The sequence below is a fragment of the Propithecus coquereli genome, unplaced genomic scaffold (assembly GCF_000956105.1).
Source record: "Propithecus coquereli isolate 6110/MARCELLA unplaced genomic scaffold, Pcoq_1.0 Scaffold17, whole genome shotgun sequence".
NCBI lineage: Eukaryota > Metazoa > Chordata > Mammalia > Primates > Indriidae > Propithecus > Propithecus coquereli.
In genome coordinates this window covers 4,907,374-4,926,103 of record NW_012141635.1, presented here as the reverse complement: position 1 = coordinate 4,926,103, position 18,730 = coordinate 4,907,374, and the positions used below count along the sequence as shown (strand labels likewise).

The window sequence follows — 18,730 nt, the reverse complement described above, 5'->3', positions numbered from 1 at the left end:
TACTCCATTGTTAGTACTCCTTTTTAAGAGATAAATCAAACCCAGGCCTGAAATGCCAGTGTATGAATTTAACAGATGTGATGCCACGGGGACCTACTGTGGTATAAACTGCAGAAATGGCCTTTTTATGCCTCAGACTCGGCTGACTTCAGATCTCCAGCAGCAAGGTGAGAGGCCACGCATTAAGACAGCAGCACCCACGCACCACGCAGCCTTGTGTGTAATTGGCGCGCAGTCTCATTCTGACGTTCGGGCGGTATTAGTCACATCATCTTCCTTCATCCACGGAAGGAAAAGTGGGGCGAGAATGGCCGCCCTCACTGTCCAGGTTTTGTTGGGTGAAAGATCACTTTGAGATGACACAGCTGAGTAGTCAGCCTGAAATCCTGGTTGGTATTTTATTAATTTTGCACCAAGATAAATCCTGAAATTCTGACAAACTCCATGACAGGTGAAATTCCTTCTTGCAGAATCTGCTCAGCAAGAGCCTGCTCATTTCGTTCTGTTCCGAGGCAGGCAACAGGAGGGCAGCTTTATAATCAGCCCTCAAAGGACCCCCAGCCGCCCCAGAGTCTCCGGCTGATTGAATAACTCCTGGGCCTCTTCCCCTAGGCCTCCATCAGCGGGGGTCCTGTGGAAAGCAATCTCCCGCAGACTGGCACTGAAGTGAGCTTTAAACCACCATTTTCTGCTCTCCAGAGGAGCCTGGAGTACTAAAAGATAGATGGACTGCAGATATTTTATGAGAAACTGTCAGAAGAAGAGCAGAGTAAATGTTTTTTTTCCCTTCTTCTTTGAGTCGCACACTACATCACTGTTGAATTTCTCCCAGAATCTTTTACATTTCAAGTGAGAAATTAATTGGTTGCTAACCTTTAATTCCCCCTCCCTCTTCTTCGTTGTCTTCTTCCCCCCCCTTTTTTTTTCTTAAATATTCACACAGAGGCCCTCTGCTTAACCACAGTTGCAGAAAATCAGTACCATTTGCAATGAAATATTTATAATGACAGAATGAAAAATTGGATTCATTTTCTGGACTGTAGCCGAACAGTCTGCAACTTTGTGCGGCATTGTTTAGCATCTCTTCTTCCTTCCTCACTTCCACTGCAGTCTTTTTCAAAAACATATCACACGGACACTTACCTGTGCTTTGGAGGAGTGCCTACCCAAACGCAGAGCCTGTTTCTACTCTTAAAAAAAAAATAGAGAAGAAAACAGCATATTTGCGTTTGTGCTGCTATGTGGGGGGCCCGCAATGTGGCCCGTAAAAAGGTAGAGAGGTGAACTCCGTCCAAAGGAGGAGAGTGTTAGCTCTGTAGGGAGGAGCTGGGAGAAGTTTCTAAGGAACACAGGGGACAGTCTGGCCTGCGCTTTGTAGCGCAGCATACCCAGCAATCAGCATGCCATGGTATCTTGGGGTAGATTTATAAGGGGAATGGGAAGGCAAGATTGACATGTATAAATGTACGTTGAACATCACAGCTCACCACCTTTTTCCCTTTAGTGTTTGCTGTGTGGGCTTTCCTTTCCATGTGCCCCTCATATTCAGAGCTGCTTTCTTTCTAACCAGGGTGGATTGTTGCATTTTTTAAGAGATAAGAGACCAAAGGATTTTGCTAGGACAGCCCAACATTGTATTTCAAACGAGTCTGCCTCACCAGTGCAAAAGCCACCACAATATATTCATTCTTATTACAGGACCCCTTGAGTTTGTAGCAAGATGCCTAGAAAGTAAATCTTGGCCAGGCACCGGGAGCTCAGGAGTTCGAGACCAGCCTGAGCAAGAGCAAGATCTGCTAAAAATGGGAAAATTAGCCAGGCATGGGATGCGCACCTGTAGTCCCAGCTACTCGGGAGGCTGAGGCAGGAGGATTGCTTGAGCCCAAGAATTGGAGGTTGCAGTGAACTAGGTTGACAGCACGGCACTCTACCAAAGGCAACAGAGTGAGACTCTGTCTCGAAAAAAAAAAAAAGAAGTGAATTTTGGTTTACCAAATAAGTTTTTACTTACCGCTTCGCATACAGGCCTGAAGAGCCTGCTATTCCTCCTCCCTCCACTGTGGGGTATAACAAGGGCCTTCTCAGGTTCCCATCCCTATTGTCTGTGTTAGCCTTTTTTTATTTTTTTGTCCCCTTTTGGAACACCAGTTTTAATTAGTTAGCATTGTTTTATTTCGGTGGTTTTTCAAAAGTGAAAACTGTTCTAGTAGATCAAGCATGAATAAAAATAGCCTCAAGTTCAAATCTTTAAGTTTTCCTTCACTCAATTTGCATCATGCATTGCCAGCTCCACAAGATCAATAATCCATATTTTATTATATCATAAAGGCTGCCTGTAATTGAATTAGCTCATTCACTCCATCTGATTATCCCCATTTTATTCATGGAGAGGCAAAAAGAATACAAGCTTACCTTCACCCATCTATTGCATTATTTGGATGTAAAAGAGCCTTCAGCACTATGAAACAATTGTTTAAGGAAAATAGAGAATTCATTTCAGTATTTGTTTATCCTAGGAATAATCTCACTCTTATCACACTACATTTTTTGGTGATGACTTTAAGTTTCACATCCACTGTGTCAGTCTGTTCTGTAGTCAGCCTGGCCTGATTATCCTATAACAGGTCTCTCTTTGACCAAGGGCAAAATTCTGAAAGACAACTGGGATAAATCGTCCTTTTCTTTTATAATACTCGGGGAGAGCCACCTTTTATTTACCCTAAGGCCATTTCCTGTTATCCACCCATGGATTACCATTTTCAAGATTTTTGAATACTTACTCTATTCTCTCGGAAGCAAAATCTTAACACAAATTCGTAGGTAGTTGGGTGATGAGAAACACTGGCAGGAAATGAATCATTCATTATTGGGATGTCTCAAGATCACCACATGGAGTTTAACTTGTGGATGACACACACTTTCTCCAAGAGGCTTGGCGTTTTCAGGCGGGCTTCTAGATTTGTCTTTTCATTGCATTCCAGAGAAAATGATTTTGAGAAATATGCTGACAGTTCAGCATGAAATGATGTGTGTTCTGACACAGGTGCATTGTAGCTTAGGAATGCAGCCTGAAGTTATTTCACTGTGGCATTTCTACGGTTCTCTGATGCAGAGGAGAAAAAGAAGTGTCCTTAAAAGTGTGCGTTGTAGGATATGACAATCACTTTTCTCCAGCGCTGTGCATGGATTCGGCAGATTGTTTCCACTTAACCCTTATTATTGCTTGCTTTCTTGAGTGCCAGGGTTAAGGGGGAAAAAAAATTTTTTTGCATTAGTTTTTCAACAACTTAGGTGAGTCTGAAATATATACCCAAGTAAATGGGAACTGTAATAGTGGTGTGTTCAGAAACAATCTCCTGTGCAGACCAGGAAGGGAACATTGAAGAGCATTCATTTATGTACTGCCAGATGTATTTCTGCATGTGACATGGCTTGCCGAACCGCCTTGCCTGATTTTCAGTGTTATTAAGCAGACTCGCAGGAGCAACAGGCCTCGTGACAGGAGTAAAGAGCCCTGTGGCCGAAGCCCTTGGTGAGGGAAAGTTGCACAGGAAGAGAAGCACCGCCACACAGGCCCTATTTTAATATCGGAGTTAACAACTCTATGGGAATATTTCTCTTTCTCTTGTCCAGCTCCTTCTGTGTTGTGGCTGGTTTGCATTTGTGTTTGAAGTGCCAGGCGGTTTAATGAAGTTATTCTTTTATAAATTTTGCAACACTGAAGCAAGCATGAGGGCTTTAAATTAGAATAAGTGCCACTTCTGTATGGCAGGTTCCTTTGAGGACTGATTAGAATGAGGCCTCCCGTCGCCCGGCCCTTTATGCGTGGCGGTGTTACTGTGTGTACTTGTTTACAGCTCACCCCTGAATTCGCATGAGTGTGCACCATGCCTGCCGCCCGGCCCTCTGCTAGTCAAGACTGCCTTTCTTCCAGGATCTTCACGTTAAAGAGTTTTTTTTTTAATTATATTGCTTTATTATAATAAATTAAAATTAACTTGGAGTAGCAAATTATTTAAGGATGTGAGGGTTATAGATTACTCTCACCATAGCTACAGCACATCTCTGTGTGGAGGAATTAAAGGGCTATCTTTCCAGTAGTTCTGTGTACCAGGAGGGGTGAGGAAGCTGCCCCACAGAGACTGGAAGCAAAGCCAGAAAAGGTGCCCAGGAATTGGGAAGAAAAGGGGAGTTTCACGTGGGGGTTTGGAAGCAAGTAGAAGCTCTTCCAGGCAGGGCAGAGAGTGAGGGCAGCTCTGCCATTTTAAGAACTTAAAGAGTCTAAGACGAGGGGAAATGGTGGACAAGAGAGAATAAAAATATATCTTAAGACAAGGTTCATCAGAGAATAAAAAATACACTCAAGCATTCCTGATTTCTCCTCTGTGTGCCTATGGGAGCTTGCCAATAAACTGGGATGGTTTTAGGGGCTGGGGAGCAGGGGAGATTGTTAAAGAAAGGGGACCTGAAACTTCTACAATACACAAAAACATACGGGGACAGGGGTCAGAAGAGCAAGCAAGAAAAATAAGCACCAAACCTGAGTGTGAAATTTTTTCTCCTCTCTCCAAACTAGGATTTTTTATTTAGAATGGGAGACAACCAAATAGAATTAGGCTTGTGAAATATTTGCATTTTAAAAGGACTTTCTCAGAATTTCAAGCAAGGGCTACTTGGGGCCTCTTCTAATTGCATTCTCCCTGCAGGAGTATGTCTTCTGAGGGACAGAAAGATCAAAGGCAAACACCAGGGGTTTTACCTGTAGAAGCCATGCATGTATGTAATTTTTTTGCCCTGCGTAACACATACTTGTTAGGCATGGAAATGCACATGCGCAGACATGCACATGTCTGGCACACACACTCAGGATGTGGCTCATACTTCACATAGTTTAATTATGTAAATCAATCCGTTGTCCTTTCACAGTTTTATTTTGACGTGTATTTACAAAAGCACATGCCCTAGTAGACAAGCATTTTGTTGCTTATAATAAGGAAAGATGTTTTTCTGTTATTCTTAATGATTTATAACATGTTTGACTTACTCTTAATGTGAGTTTACCTTCTAGGGAGTGTGGCAGTGTTTTTAATAAAAGAAATAATACACTACATGGAAGTGGCATTTCTTTTGCTTTTTACAGAAGTTCAATAATCTATTTTTCATAATTACTGGACTTGGGTTGAAGGGAATCCTTGTCCCTATCAAGTGAAAAAGCAAGAGTCTTGGCTTCCTCCTTCTTCCTACAAAGGTTACCCTTTGAATATAAATTACAATGCCCTGTGCTTCTCCCATTCTAATCAGATGACCTTTTGAATCTGGTGGACCAGAGTTTAAATCCTAAACCTGCCAGTCAGTTTTTAAATCAATGCCCTGCTCCAGCATCTTTCAGTACATGACCACATTTCAATGGATGCAAACAAGGAAGTGAAGTAAGTGATGCCAGTGGAATCTTGCAGCTGACTGCAAAACAACACAACTTGACTGCAAGATGTTGGGCCAAGTGATATGATTATAGTTAATTTCACTAACGAAATTCTCTAAAAAACCTTCTGGGATTCAAAATCTAAGAGAAAAGGGAGGAGCAGGAATTTTGTTATGTTTGCAAGAGGACATTTCTGAGCAATTATCAATTTAAGCTTCCATTATTTGCCGCTAATTACTACACAAGGCTGTTAAATATTTAGCAGAAGTTTGTTTAATTGCATTTGACTGGGAAGGGGATGCCTGAATATGGCGTTAGCATCAAGAGTCGGTTGTGTGCTCCGAGAGCCTGGCAGAGAGGAAATTTGTATTCGCTCAAGATGAACACATTACGGTGTCAGACAAGCCTTCTTTTTTCTTCCTTCCACAGATTTATTTATCTTTAAGGTATCTAAAATTAGAGCACGAAGAAAGGGCACTGTTCATGGATGTAAAATTGGAAGGAGGTCATTCTTAACCTTGTTTACAGATGTTCTCGTTTAGAAAGCACCAGTGTGATAAATTAAACATTACAGGGGAAAAAAATTAAAGCTTAGCAACAACTGGCACATGGACACATCTGTCTGTGAAGCACTGACTTAATCCCTGAATATCTTATTAGACAGTATTGCCTGTCCAAGCCTTCTGTCCCACAATCCGCCGGAATCCTTGCAATTCCAGAATCTGCATAGAATCTTTACACCCAACCTCTCTTTCACTTTTGCCGGCTTTGTATAGTTTGATTTATATTTTCTGTTGGCTCCTTGCGTCTAAACAGGTAGCTCATTTCAATGTTTTCTTTTAAAAATAAACTTTATTCTCTTAATATATTTCCCACTGACCATTGTGCTGTTTTTAGCCTTTTCTTCCAATTCAGCACCCTTTTTTTTTTTTGTCTCAGTGTAGTAGATGGTACATGCTATTGTCAGTTTCACAGAGGGGAAATTTCAAGCTTGGCAGGTATGCAAAACAGATAGGGATCAGCTTGCTACTAAAATTTTACTACTGTTTTTAAGTTCTTGATGGAAAATGGAATTTCCCATACGTGACCTAACATTAGGATTTGCCCTTTTGAAGTTGGTGGGCCAAATGGCTTATTTTATTTCTCCATAATGTTTAAGCATCAAAATACTTAGAATTGTTCTACATTGGCAACTTGGACATTGTGTTATTTACATAATTACTCTAAGCTCAGGCTTCAGAAGAGTAACATTAGACTAAGACTAATTAGCTGGGTATTCTTGCTACATTGTTTACCATCATGGACTTTTCCAGCTTGGTTTTATTGTCAAAAGGGCAAAATGTAGTGAAAATCGGCCTTTTTGAACTTACTCCCCGTGGCCCTATGCAGCCTCGTCAATCTCACCAAATACTTTGACTCCTAAGCAGTCCTTGCCCTCTGCCCTCTGCCCTTTGCCCTCTGCCCTCTGTCGCTACCCTCTGAGCTCTCAGCTTTGCTCATGCTCCTCTCTCTACCAGCAGCTATGTACTCCCTTCTCACCTCCTCCTCCTCATCTTTCCAGCACCAGGCAGGTATGACTCTGAAAATAAAGCCCATGGCCTCTCCTAACAGGTGAAGGGCCCTTCCTTTGTGTCCTGTAGTATCCTGTCTCTCCGGGTAGACAGAGCTGGCCATGGCCGTGAGCATCCTTCATTTCTGCAGCCGGCCCAGCCCGAGGTTTCGACACAGCAACCAGTGCCTTTCAACGTTTGCTTCATGCCTGAAGCCAGCTCAGCCACTGGACTGGGCTATGCGGCCTTGAAAGTTGGCATCGACTCTCTGGGACTTACTTTTCTCATCTATAAAATGAGATCTGGGCAGATGCTGCCTGATCCCTCCCACCTCTGAAACCGACTCTGTTTCTCTTCTGCTTCACTTACAGGTATAGTTAGTCTGGCCACTGAATCTAGACCAGCAAACTGAGGGTGGTGGCTCTGTAGTTCTTTCAATATAGACAGTTGTTTCCATGCCCTAAATACTATTTTCCAGAGTTTAATATTGGATCCCTTTATACATTATTAGATTGCAAATATACATAAAGTGGCATTGATCAATTGCCACTAAAATGTACCATCTTTGTTTATCAGTGGTACATGGAAGGTCTTAGTAAGTCCCTAAAGGAGTGAACATTTCTGGAGAGACTCGCTTCTTCACACAAATAATACCTTTTTATTATATATCTCAAAGAATCCTTTCCACAATGTCCAGACAAGTGCCTGCTTTCACCCAATGACTACATTTTAAAATGCCATACAATACGGTCACGTGCAGTATGTATATGTCCCTTTGCAATGCCTTTTTTTTAAGGTGGGGGAGATGCCTATTAGAATGAAGACTAAGTAGCATACTCAAGCGTGGCATGGTAAGCTCAATGTATTTTCAATACAAAGTAAATTCAAAACAATTATGTGTCTTCCCCATACCCACCTGTTCCTGTACCTGACCTCTAATTTAATACCATCTTAGTAAACCTGTCAATAACCAGAGTTCCTAGTTATAGCTATTCAACACACTGCATAGACCAACACTTCTTCCCCTTTCGATCATTTCTTCCCTGCAGATTCTTCAAACCCTTTAAATGCAGAACTCTCTTTATCCCCGAGCTTTCATGCACACAAATCTTTTTCAAGCGATATAAGGCAGTGGTCCTTAATTGAGACAAATTTTTCTCACTCAAGAATATGGGATGATGTCTGGGAACATTTCTGGTTGTCACAATTAGGAAGGTGCTACTGGCATGTTGTTGATAGAAGCCGGGGATACTGCTAAACATCCTTCAATACCCAGGACAGCCCCCCAGAACAAAGACTTGTCCAGCCTCAGATGCCAATAGTTCTGAGGTTAGGAAACCGTGCTGTATAAGGCAAGCTCTGCTGACCTTCTAGAATCTATTTAATTTGCAGGCTCCTCTCTAGAACCTAGCAAGTAAATAGCATGCATTTTTGTATAATGACTAGGAAATAGTGTACCAGATTGTCTTTGGTTTACTTTGGATGAGCTAGAACTTTATATTATGGCTACATGGTCAAGGGTTCTGAATAAAAACCCACGAACATGCCAATGTCCACATGCTTCAGGATTATCTCAGATACCCTTTTCTGGACTTATTTAGCATAAATGTCCAGAGGACAACAACAACAAAAATGTCCTTCAGTGAGGTTTATTAGAATGTGAAATTGTTTCCTATGGGAGGTATGATAGAAACTTCATTGCCAGAATCATTTAAAGCTGGCCTGGAGTGTAAACTTTATAAACCAATTCTGTTCCTGCAAGGGGACAAACTGAAAAAACCTAATAGTCCTTCTCCATCTTTAATATCTTGTATTTTTCTGATCACTTCTGATAATGCCATTTCACCTTTTGCTTTAATATGACTTAGTGTCATCCAGAAAATGCTTTGAGATGTCAGCCCAAGCCCATGTGAACAGTTAAATGTCAAAAGAAAATGCATCAGTGTCTCTGCAAGTTCATGGTGATGACATTACCATATGAAAAAATAAAAAGGGAAATCTTGTCAGTGCAAACATGATCATAAATGCAATATCCACGACATCAAAGAGGGGCAGAAACATATCATGATAGACCATTTTGGAAATGCCATTGCTATGTCATAATAAAGAAGTAGAGCCTCCTTCCAGTAAATTCTGCAAATGTAAAAATTATAAGTCAACTTCCCTGGCTATGGAAAATCCACTATGCATATTTTTTTTTTGATTCTCAAAGCACTTTGGGAAAATATTGTACATTTGTCTTTTAAAGAATATTCATTGGCCGGGCACGGTGGCTCACGCCTGTAATCCTAGCACTCTGGGAGGCCGAGGCGGGCGGATTGTTTGAGCTCAGGAGTTCGAAACCAGCCTGAGCAAGAGCGAGACCCCGTCTCTACTAAAAAAATTAGAAAGAAATTAATTGGACAACTAAAAATATATAGAAAAAATTAGCCGGGCATGGTGGCACATGCCTGTAGTCCCAGCTACTCGGGAGGCTGAGGCAGGAGGATCACTTGAGCCCAGGAGTCTGAGGTTGCTGTGAGCTAGGATGACGCCACGGCACTCTAGCCCAGGCAACAGAGTGAGACTCTGTCTCAAAAAAAAAAAAAAAAGAATATTCATTGAACTATATTATAGCTCACGGAAATATGCATATCTGCAGATATGTTCCTGCTGTTTACCAGGTAAGGTCCACAAAAACACAATTACCCAAAATTTCTCCAGCCAGGAAGTATATAATTGTGGACAGTGGAAACTTTGGTGTGACAAAATGGGGTACTTTGGGGTGATTTGGATCTTCAATGTAATTTTTAGAACATTCCTAATGGTACTTTGAGAGCTATAGCAATTTACTCTTAATCGATTTAAAATAAGAGTACTTTTGTAATTGTGTGGACTTTGAAAATGTTAATTTACTAATATTCACATCCTGTTAACCTTATTAAGATGCTTAAAGGCCACCCTTTGCTGTTGCTAATTTTTCTTTAACATTCAGGGACAATAACCCAGTATCCTGTCTTCATTCGGTGTATACACTTTTAAAACTATTTTACTAGCCAGAGAAGTTGGGAATGAAAAAGAGAGAGGGTGGAAATGTAAAAATCTTGATTAGAAAGTATAATAGAACATGTATCGAACCAAATGTATTGATTAATGTAGAAGATATAGTACTTATATTGATTTGAACCAGAGATTTAGTACTAAAAGCTCTAAGCCAAAAAGCTGTTGCAGATTGCTACAAAAGTCAGTTTAATGCTGTCCTTGAGAATGCCTTCACAAAGAAATTCTTCTAATGTTTGAGGACTAGGTAGAATGCGGTATATGTCAGCCTGATCCCGGAGGGTTTTATTTTGTACTCTAATAGCTGTTACGAGCCCACATTATATCCAAGGAGTAATTTTCCTTAGGGGTGCCTGGCTCGCTTTGTGTCAATATTCTAGCATTTTAAGTCACGTACAGTATATGCTTCTGGGAACAGGGAAGGAGCCAGCCAGACTCATAATGGTCTGCATTCATTAATAAAGGCAGAAGCTTCTGTCCCTCCATTGCCCACTACAGGGATGCCTCTTTGGCCTTCGGGGACCTGTACAGACACATTTAAAGAAAGCTTTATTTTGAGTGGGCAGGAGATGAAATGTAGGTCTTGCAGGCATTTCCTAAGTCAGCTATATGCCCGAGCACAGGGGTGACCTTAATGGGTCAAAGAAGAATGCAGGTCAAAAGACTTATTATCCAGCCTGTTGGAAACCAATTGCTTTTGTTTAAAAAAAAATAAAAAATAAAAAAGCAATAGTACTTAAAGGTTGACAGTAATGTGGAATTCTGTTTGCAGCCTGTAACTGCACGACTGTCTGTGAACAGGAGCATGCTTCTAGAAAAATAAGAGCCTACCGATTATCCTCAGTGTTTGCAGATAAAGGTCCAACCCAAGTGATAAGAGGAAGGGTAATATAATTAGTTAATCAGTGATGATTGATTACGGATGTTTGTGTTCTTCAACTAAAGAAAAAGCAACATGCTGCCATGGTGCTGTCACCATCTGTTGAAAGAAACAACCACATTTAATCTTTATATTTCTTTATTTCTTCCCGCCTTGCATTGTTTCTGAGCCACAATTGCCTACTATTTCATCTGGTTGGAAAACATCTCATTTAAATTAAATACAATTGCAGTTTAAATTCGAGATTCTACTGACATAGTGAATTAGTGGAAAGCTTGTTATTTTTTTTTTTTTCATTCCTTTTTAAAATAGCATGCTGGCTCCTTCTTAGTTTTAAAAGCTTGTCAGAATTTGTTTGAAACAAAGGGCTATAAATAGACAAGTCATGGTCAAAATAATTAACATCTTTGAATCAACAAATTTCACAAAACTTCCATTCAAATGCCATTTTTGTTTTTATTACCATTGATACTTAACATTTTGCCGATGCCAACAGAGTGGTGGTTACAAAACAAAGACAAGATGTGGTCTCTGCCAAAGAATTGAAAAAGTGAGGGCAATCTGTGGGCACAACTTTTGGGGGTGGGAATTTAATTTTTCATCCCTGGGAAGGTAAATTCCCCTGGCTTTTCTCCAAAGCTTAATTCCATCATTATTATAGGTGCAGAAATTCAAGTTCACATTGAGATTGCAGGAAAGTGGGATCACTTTAGCCCAAGGTGAACAGTTTCAGAAGATCATGGATTATTTTTATTTAAAAATATTTTTCTTGGATTGCATTTTAAATAGGATTAAACCATTTGACCAGTAAATGTGGTCAGCTCTCAGAAAGAAGGAGGCTGAATTAATCATTTGTTAGAGTGCCAAACCCAAAATGAGAATTCCAGTCTTGTAAAACGAAAGGCATCTCATATTTAAAAAGAAATACATAGTGCTGGAAGGGAATTTTTAAGGCTCTCATCTGTTTTTTAGCTTTCTAAGTTTAATTTCACATTTATAGAGAAAAAAAAATAGAGAGCACACGCCTTCCAAATGGGGCCCTTTGCAGTAACGAAAGTGTTTTTGAAACCTCGCTATTAAGGTATCACGCCTAGATGGATCTTCCTTTAAGCCTTAAGGTGTGTTGTGGATTTGATTTTTTTTTTTAACACAAACCCCCCTCGTGTAAAACGACTGTTCATAACTGGGATTAATGGTTTGCAATTTTCAGTTACTTAGACATGGGGTCTCCAGGAGATGGCTTTTTGCAGAGTAGAATATGGCTCTCTGTGGAATTACAGAAGTTTTCTTCTCTTCCTACTTCCTTTTCTGCCTTCACCCCCCACCTCCACCGATGTTGCACTGATGTTCTTCTCGATTATGTAAAACACTTCCTCTTCATTGGAACAGATATTTTTTCTCATAACCTGTCATTGCATTAAAGTACTTTGGGGACTGTGAATTGCTGTGTAAAATTGGCGAGATTACCCACTGCTTTGTTCTCGCGGAGTGGTTTCCTCCGGACCTAAAGAACTGAAACTTTTGCACAGAGAAGGCTGCTCGCCGATTGCCCCTCAGTATCTTCCTACTTTCTGCTCTTACGTTTGTGTCCTCGGTGTCCCAGGACTGGTTCTGTGTGTGGCAAGTAGCCAAGGCCAGACAGAGCCCACCCTCTGTTTTGGTTCAGTGCTTCTGCTGTCTACTTGTCTTTCCCGCCTGCTTCTTCCTAAAGAAATGATGTCTTGATTTTAAGAAAACACAAAAACCATAAGTGCTCCCATGAAATGACTTCTTGTTTCTCTTGTCAGAGGGTCTTCCGTTAAGTTTGGAGACTACAACTTCACCTCTGTTCTCTCCAACACCTAAAAGCCAATCGAATAAACCATATGGCTCAAATATTCCATTCCTTCCTCCAGAAAATGAAATTAGGCCATTTGTATTTTCAGTGGACTTGGAATACAGTTTGGGGTGGGGGGGAGGTGATGGCGTGGGGGGATGGGTCCTGGGATCCTCAAAGGCCGAGGAGGGAAGCCCTTAAGAAAGGGTCCAAATCATCTGAGCTTTTTTCCAAATACAAACATACCCATTGTCCAAGAACCTCCAGGGAGATGCCCTTCCTGCTGTGGGAACCACTGTCAATGGTGGACAGCCAGGAAGGGGAGACCCTGTCATAGCCCTCAGTTGGGCTGGAACAAAAAGCAAAAAGAAAAACAAAAACAAGAATAAGGGATCTCAGTGGCCTGCAGGCATGTCCACACTAACAGGGCTTTCTGCCTTTATCATTCTTCATGCCAGATATCCCCATTTTGACATTGCTTATGTCGAAGCTCATTATTTTTGTATTGCACAAGGCATACTCTTATTCTTCTTGAAAACGATTCATATTCTTCCCTCTTAAATGCAAAACCTAACTCCTTTATGGGAGTGACTTCAATCTGTTGCAGTAAGTGATGTATATGTATTTGTTCATTTCGTTGCACTTCTGAAGAGATTTGTATGACTTTCGTTTAGAATAAAAGCATCTAAGACACAACTATTGCCAACTATTATAGGCAATTTGTTTTAGGTTCTTGTTTTGCAAAATCTCAATATAGGCACATATAAAAACATTGGAGAGATTATGTCTTCCTCTATTAACCCCTAAAATCCTTTCAAATGCAGTGTCCATCATAAGCACTCAAACATTTAAAAATAATGTTATTAAACTGATATTTTTTTAACTTCAATTATGGTAAGAAAGAAAATTACCTGTCTTTAGGTCAGTGTCCTGTCATATAGGTAACGACAGGCGGAGTATCCCTTATCCAACCTGCTTGGGACCAGAATTGTTTCCAATTTCTGATTGTTTTGGATTTGGGAATATTTGCATATACATAATGAGATATCCGGAGGATGGGACTCAAGTCTAAATATGAAATTCATTTATGTTTCATTATACCTTATACACGTAGCCTGAAGATAATTGTATACAATATTTTTAATAATATTGTGCATGAAACAAAATATGTATACATTGAACCATCAGAAAACAAAGGTGTCACTATCTCAGCCACCCATGTGGTATCATGTCAATGCTCATTTTTGGATTAGACATGCTCAACTTTTATTGTCATAGCTTCTTGTATTTATTTCTTTTTCATCATTTTTTTTAAAAATAAAAAAAAACCTTTCTGTAAGATCAGACTTGACTCAGGGATAGCAAAAGTATTAAGAAAGCTTAGACAGTATATTTTGGGTAATTGAATTTTTTTATTAATATAACCTCTTTGAACATAATTTTGTTGATTTTTAAGGAAACAGGAAAACTTTCTGGTTTCATTCATACTTTGATGATCCTTTCTATCTACATATTGTTGAAAAATACTTTTCAGAAGTATTTAAAACCAATACACAGATAAAAGAGTTGGTATAAAAATAGTTTGCTCCTGTATGCACTTTGGGGCTAGTACTAAGAAAAGTATATCTTTCACTGAATTAATAAAAATGGGTATGTTTTAAATAAGGGGGAGTAAAATGATATTTGTCATCATTCACTTTCAAAAATGAGCTAAGTTTGCAATGAGGGAAGAAAGATCTGGGTCCCCCTTGCAAGGCTCCTGGCTCCCCTACTGCTGCTCCCAGCGCTGCCTGGCAGACGGCAGCCTCTGCCGTTCACCTGCACCCACTGAGCAGGGAGAGCGCAGGGATGAAGAGGTAACAAACACCTCTAGGACAAAGCCCTCTGCTTAAAATACTCCGGTGGCTCCTTTTCAACTTCACAGCAAACTCTGAGCTTCTCAGCAAGGTGCACACAGCTGCACATACTCGTCCATCTCCATGTTCATCAGTACTTTGATCCAGACCACTCTGGAAGAATTCAGCCAATCTGAGCAAGTTGCAGGTCCACAAACACACCTTGCATGTTCTTGCCTCGTTGCCTTGACTCCCGTGGGTCTCCTGGCTAGAGTGCCCTCCCCGCATCCTCCGCCCATGTTGCCAGCCTCAACCAAAATGTCCACGTGCTGCCTCCACTGCACAGCCCTCCCCAGCGGCCAGGCACGGTAGCCATGACCTTTCTGTGTTCCTTTCTAATAGACTCCTTGCCATATTGCTTTGCCATTATGTGCCCCCGTGACCTTCTGTGGACTGCGAGCACTTTGAAGCTGTGAAAGCAGGGAATGTGCCTTTTCTCTCCAGTAGCCTAGCCCTGACCTGGTCAGTTGCTCAGTCAGCCAAATCCTCTTTCCTGAGCACTGCAATGCCATGGCACCTGCCAGGTGGTGATACATGTGTCCAACAGATGCTGTGGAGGAACGAATAAATGAATGAACATCAGAATTACCAACATAGGGTGAGAGCCAAGCCTACAGATAACCATAAGACAAGACCTAAGATTCGTGCCATGTAAGCAGTATAAAGCATAGTAGATCAGATAAGGGAGAGATCCGTTTTACATGGAATGAGCATGGAAGTGGTGGTATTTTGAGCTGGTCTCCAAGCTTCTGATCGGAAGGGATGGGGGACAAAGTGAGTGGTGGAAGAACATGGCTCAGGGAAATACCAAGAGGGGAGTGGAGATCAGGCCATCCTCAGGCTGGTGCTCCAAAGGAATGCCCCCGCGGGTCTGTGACCATCTCCCGGGCCTGGATCTGGGGGCTGCCCACCCTGTGTTCACCCACCGGGCCTGGCTGGTGGTCCTGACTTGCTCAGGTGTCCCAGTTGCCCTCTCAAAATTTGGAAAGAGGTTGTTCGTTCAGGACAGGGACGTGCGGGCACAGATGGAGAGGACACTACCAAGAGACAACAGAGGCTGCATCGGGTGAGGAAAAGGAGCATCCAGGACAGGGGAGTCTGGGCAGGCTGCTGCGGCCTCCTGAGTTGTAGTGGGACCACAGCCCGCAGCCCACCCTCAGGAAGGGGGCTGTCCTGCTATCCATCAGCCAGGCAGCTCTCGCCTTTAGTGCCCACATTCAGAGACAGGTAGAGGCCCGGCTGTCAAGACAGTCACAATCTCAAAAGGATTGGAACAAAAGCATACATAATCAACGGGTAGCATGCGCAGGTGCATAAACTGTTACAGTGGTGCCACCCTGGTCCTTCACAGTTGGGTCCTATTTAGATAAGAAGAAATGGTGGGAGGTGGGAGGGTATTGTGGAAAGACATGGCGGAGGCAGAGAAGAGGCAGGGTGTCGGCCAGCTGTCTCACCTGGCAGAGGCCCCTGGCCCAGCCTCTCTCTCCCGGCAGCAGGGTCAGGGGATGGCAGCAGGGTCAGGGGATGCCCCGGGTCTGTGCCTCCCTGGGGGAGGTGAGGCGTTAGGGACCCTGTGAGCACCTAGTCATCAGAGTGCAGAAACACAGTTTTCACGTCATTGTGAATCAATCGGTATGTATGTGTGCTTGGCCTGAAAAAATAAAATCACTGAAGTTTGTTTTTTCCTTTCTGTCTTTCTTTTTTCCCACAGAATCATACGATGACCCAACACAGCAGTTAGTGCAAGTACACTCTGTCAAGGAGAATGACTTTTGTGGCACAAAAAGGGAACATGTTTTACTCTTTGCACGAAACTTTCATTGTTAATGTATATTATTCAGAAACATTGTATTATACCATAAAACTTGTATTATCAAAGCTGTTGGATGTTCATGTGTTTGAACTTTTGAGCACCGGATAGACTCCTTGTATATAAAGTGTTGCACATGTATTATGTCGTCTGATACTAAAATGGTCTTATAAAGACAAGTGGACTTGGGCCCTATTCAGGCAAGATTTTTAAAAAAAAATAAAATTACAAGTGTGATCAAAATGGCTTAAGATAAAGTATTTTCGAGGAAGGAAAATTAAAAACAACTGTTACTCATGAGACTATGGTTGGACTTCCTTTTATTTATACTTAAGCCTAGAATTTCTCTTTTGGTATATCAACGGTTAAATCCAAGACTATTTTTTATTGATGAAAATTCTTGCAAACCAAGAAGAGATGTTCTCACAGAACAGAACCCCACAGCTGGATAAGGCCCGTATATATATTTGTAAGCCTTGCAATGTGACAGGTAGCATCACTATATATGCAATAGTTGTTATGTAGACTGTCAAAGAATTTTTTTTTTCCTGGATACATTTGAAGCTTTGAGTGTTCAAGGTTTTCCTTAATGATTTCACACAGCCAAATTCTTGAATCAGTTGAACTAACCTGTATGTTACTGTTATTAATGTTTACTCTGCGGTCTGAACCTGGAGATTACTGGAATTGTTTTCCAAGAGGAAATAAATTCTGTTTACCATTAGGTATGAGTGTATTTGTGTGTTTTCTTTTTCTACTTACTATACCATTAAAAAAAACCTAATTGCCTGCACCCTTGGATATGAAATCTGCTCGTGATCGTATCACAGGCATTGCCTCAATCATATTTAGCCTTTTCACACCGGGCCAAATGCAGCTGGGAGGATATTCATCATGCCGCATGGGGAAGGAATCAGACCCAGTACACTTGCGGTCCCTTACACACTAACAGGTCACATTGTACTTGCGGATTCTGACATCACAGATGGATGTGATGGCTGTTTTCTGCATAATTTGCAGCCCAATTCGTGTCATGCTGTGCAAATCTGAACTCAAAGTAGATGGCTGCAATTTGAGAGGCAGTTTGGCTTATGTGTACTTAAGAAGCAGCATTGTTCATTCAGAAGACAAAGCACAGAGCAGGAAGTCAGACGGTTGTTAGTTCTAGTCCTGGCACAAACTCCCAGGGGAAGTCGCTCCACCTCCTGGCCTTGGTGCACCCAGCCAGGAAGGTAACGGAACGTGGTCATCCACCTTCACCCAGGCCTGGGGTGTCTCTGGAAGGTTGCCATCACCACAGCCTGCCATAAAATGGTGAATAAGTAGGAGCTCTAATTTCAGAGCTTTTTTGTTTGAATAGAAGAAAAAAATTACAATGTGTAAATTAAGCCCTGATGTAGATGTTTAGTCAAAATTGGTACATACAGATCTGCCATTCATGGGCAACTTTCGTCCAAATCGTGCTTACAATATTTAACCCACTGTGAGTCTTTTGACCCCTTCTAAACTCTGAAGACCTCAAGCAGATCGTTGAACCTTAAACAAGCAAGAATCCTCACAGCACTCTGGTGGTAGGGAAGCTAAAGCATGGACCAACTGACATCATCGTGACCACCTACGCCCAGGGGACCTGTCAATGAAACCTGCATGACCAGCACCACAAGGCATAGCCTCACCCCGTGGCTCTCAAACCTGAGCCCGCATCAGGGTCACCTAGAAGGCTTGTTACATCATGAGGTGCTGGACCCAACTTCCAGAGTTGCTGATTCAGTAGGATGAGGGTGGGGGTGGCAGAAATATGCCTTTCTAAGAAGTTCCCAGGTGATGCTGACACTGCTGCAGTGGGGGCCACACTTTGAGAACCACTACTCTGCCTTATTTCCAGGTGAGTCGAATGCATTCAGTGGGCGTGACCAAGCGAGCAGTGGCAGATTACACTGTTTATTATGTTACCAATATAAAAAGTTTGGTCAAACTTTCAGATCATTCAGAAATAAGTATTTCATACTGATTAAAGCACATGTGCTTGCCAGAATGTTTCTTTTAAAATAATTTTTATTTCAAAATATTAGGGAGTACAAGTGTTCTTATTACACAGATGAATTGCACAATGGTGAAGTCAGGCCTTTGAGCGCACCAGTCACCAGAATAGTGCACGTTGTACCCTATAGGTAAGTTTTTATAGCTCACTCTCCCTCCCACCCTCCCCCCTTCTTAGTTTCCAATGCCCTGTACACGACTTTATGATCATGCGTTAGCTTAGCTCCCACTTATTAGGGAGAACATGTGGTGCTTGTTTTTCCAATCCTGAGATACAT

At 41.7% G+C, this 18,730-nt stretch overlaps 1 protein-coding gene across 4 annotated transcripts in view; it reads left to right on the top strand.

Moving 5' to 3' along the window:
* The window catches only part of ZNF521 (zinc finger protein 521), a 275,007-nt gene extending 257,869 nt beyond the window's left edge, over positions 1-17,138 (top strand). For all 4 annotated transcript variants that reach the window (XM_012641756.1, XM_012641760.1, XM_012641758.1 and 1 more), the window contains one exon: positions 16,314-17,138. In XM_012641756.1, the coding sequence (XP_012497210.1) occupies positions 16,314-16,343 (30 nt within the window). In that variant the 3' untranslated portion in view covers positions 16,344-17,138. The remainder of the gene's footprint in view (positions 1-16,313) is intronic.
* Positions 17,139-18,730: the final 1,592 nt, after the last annotated feature.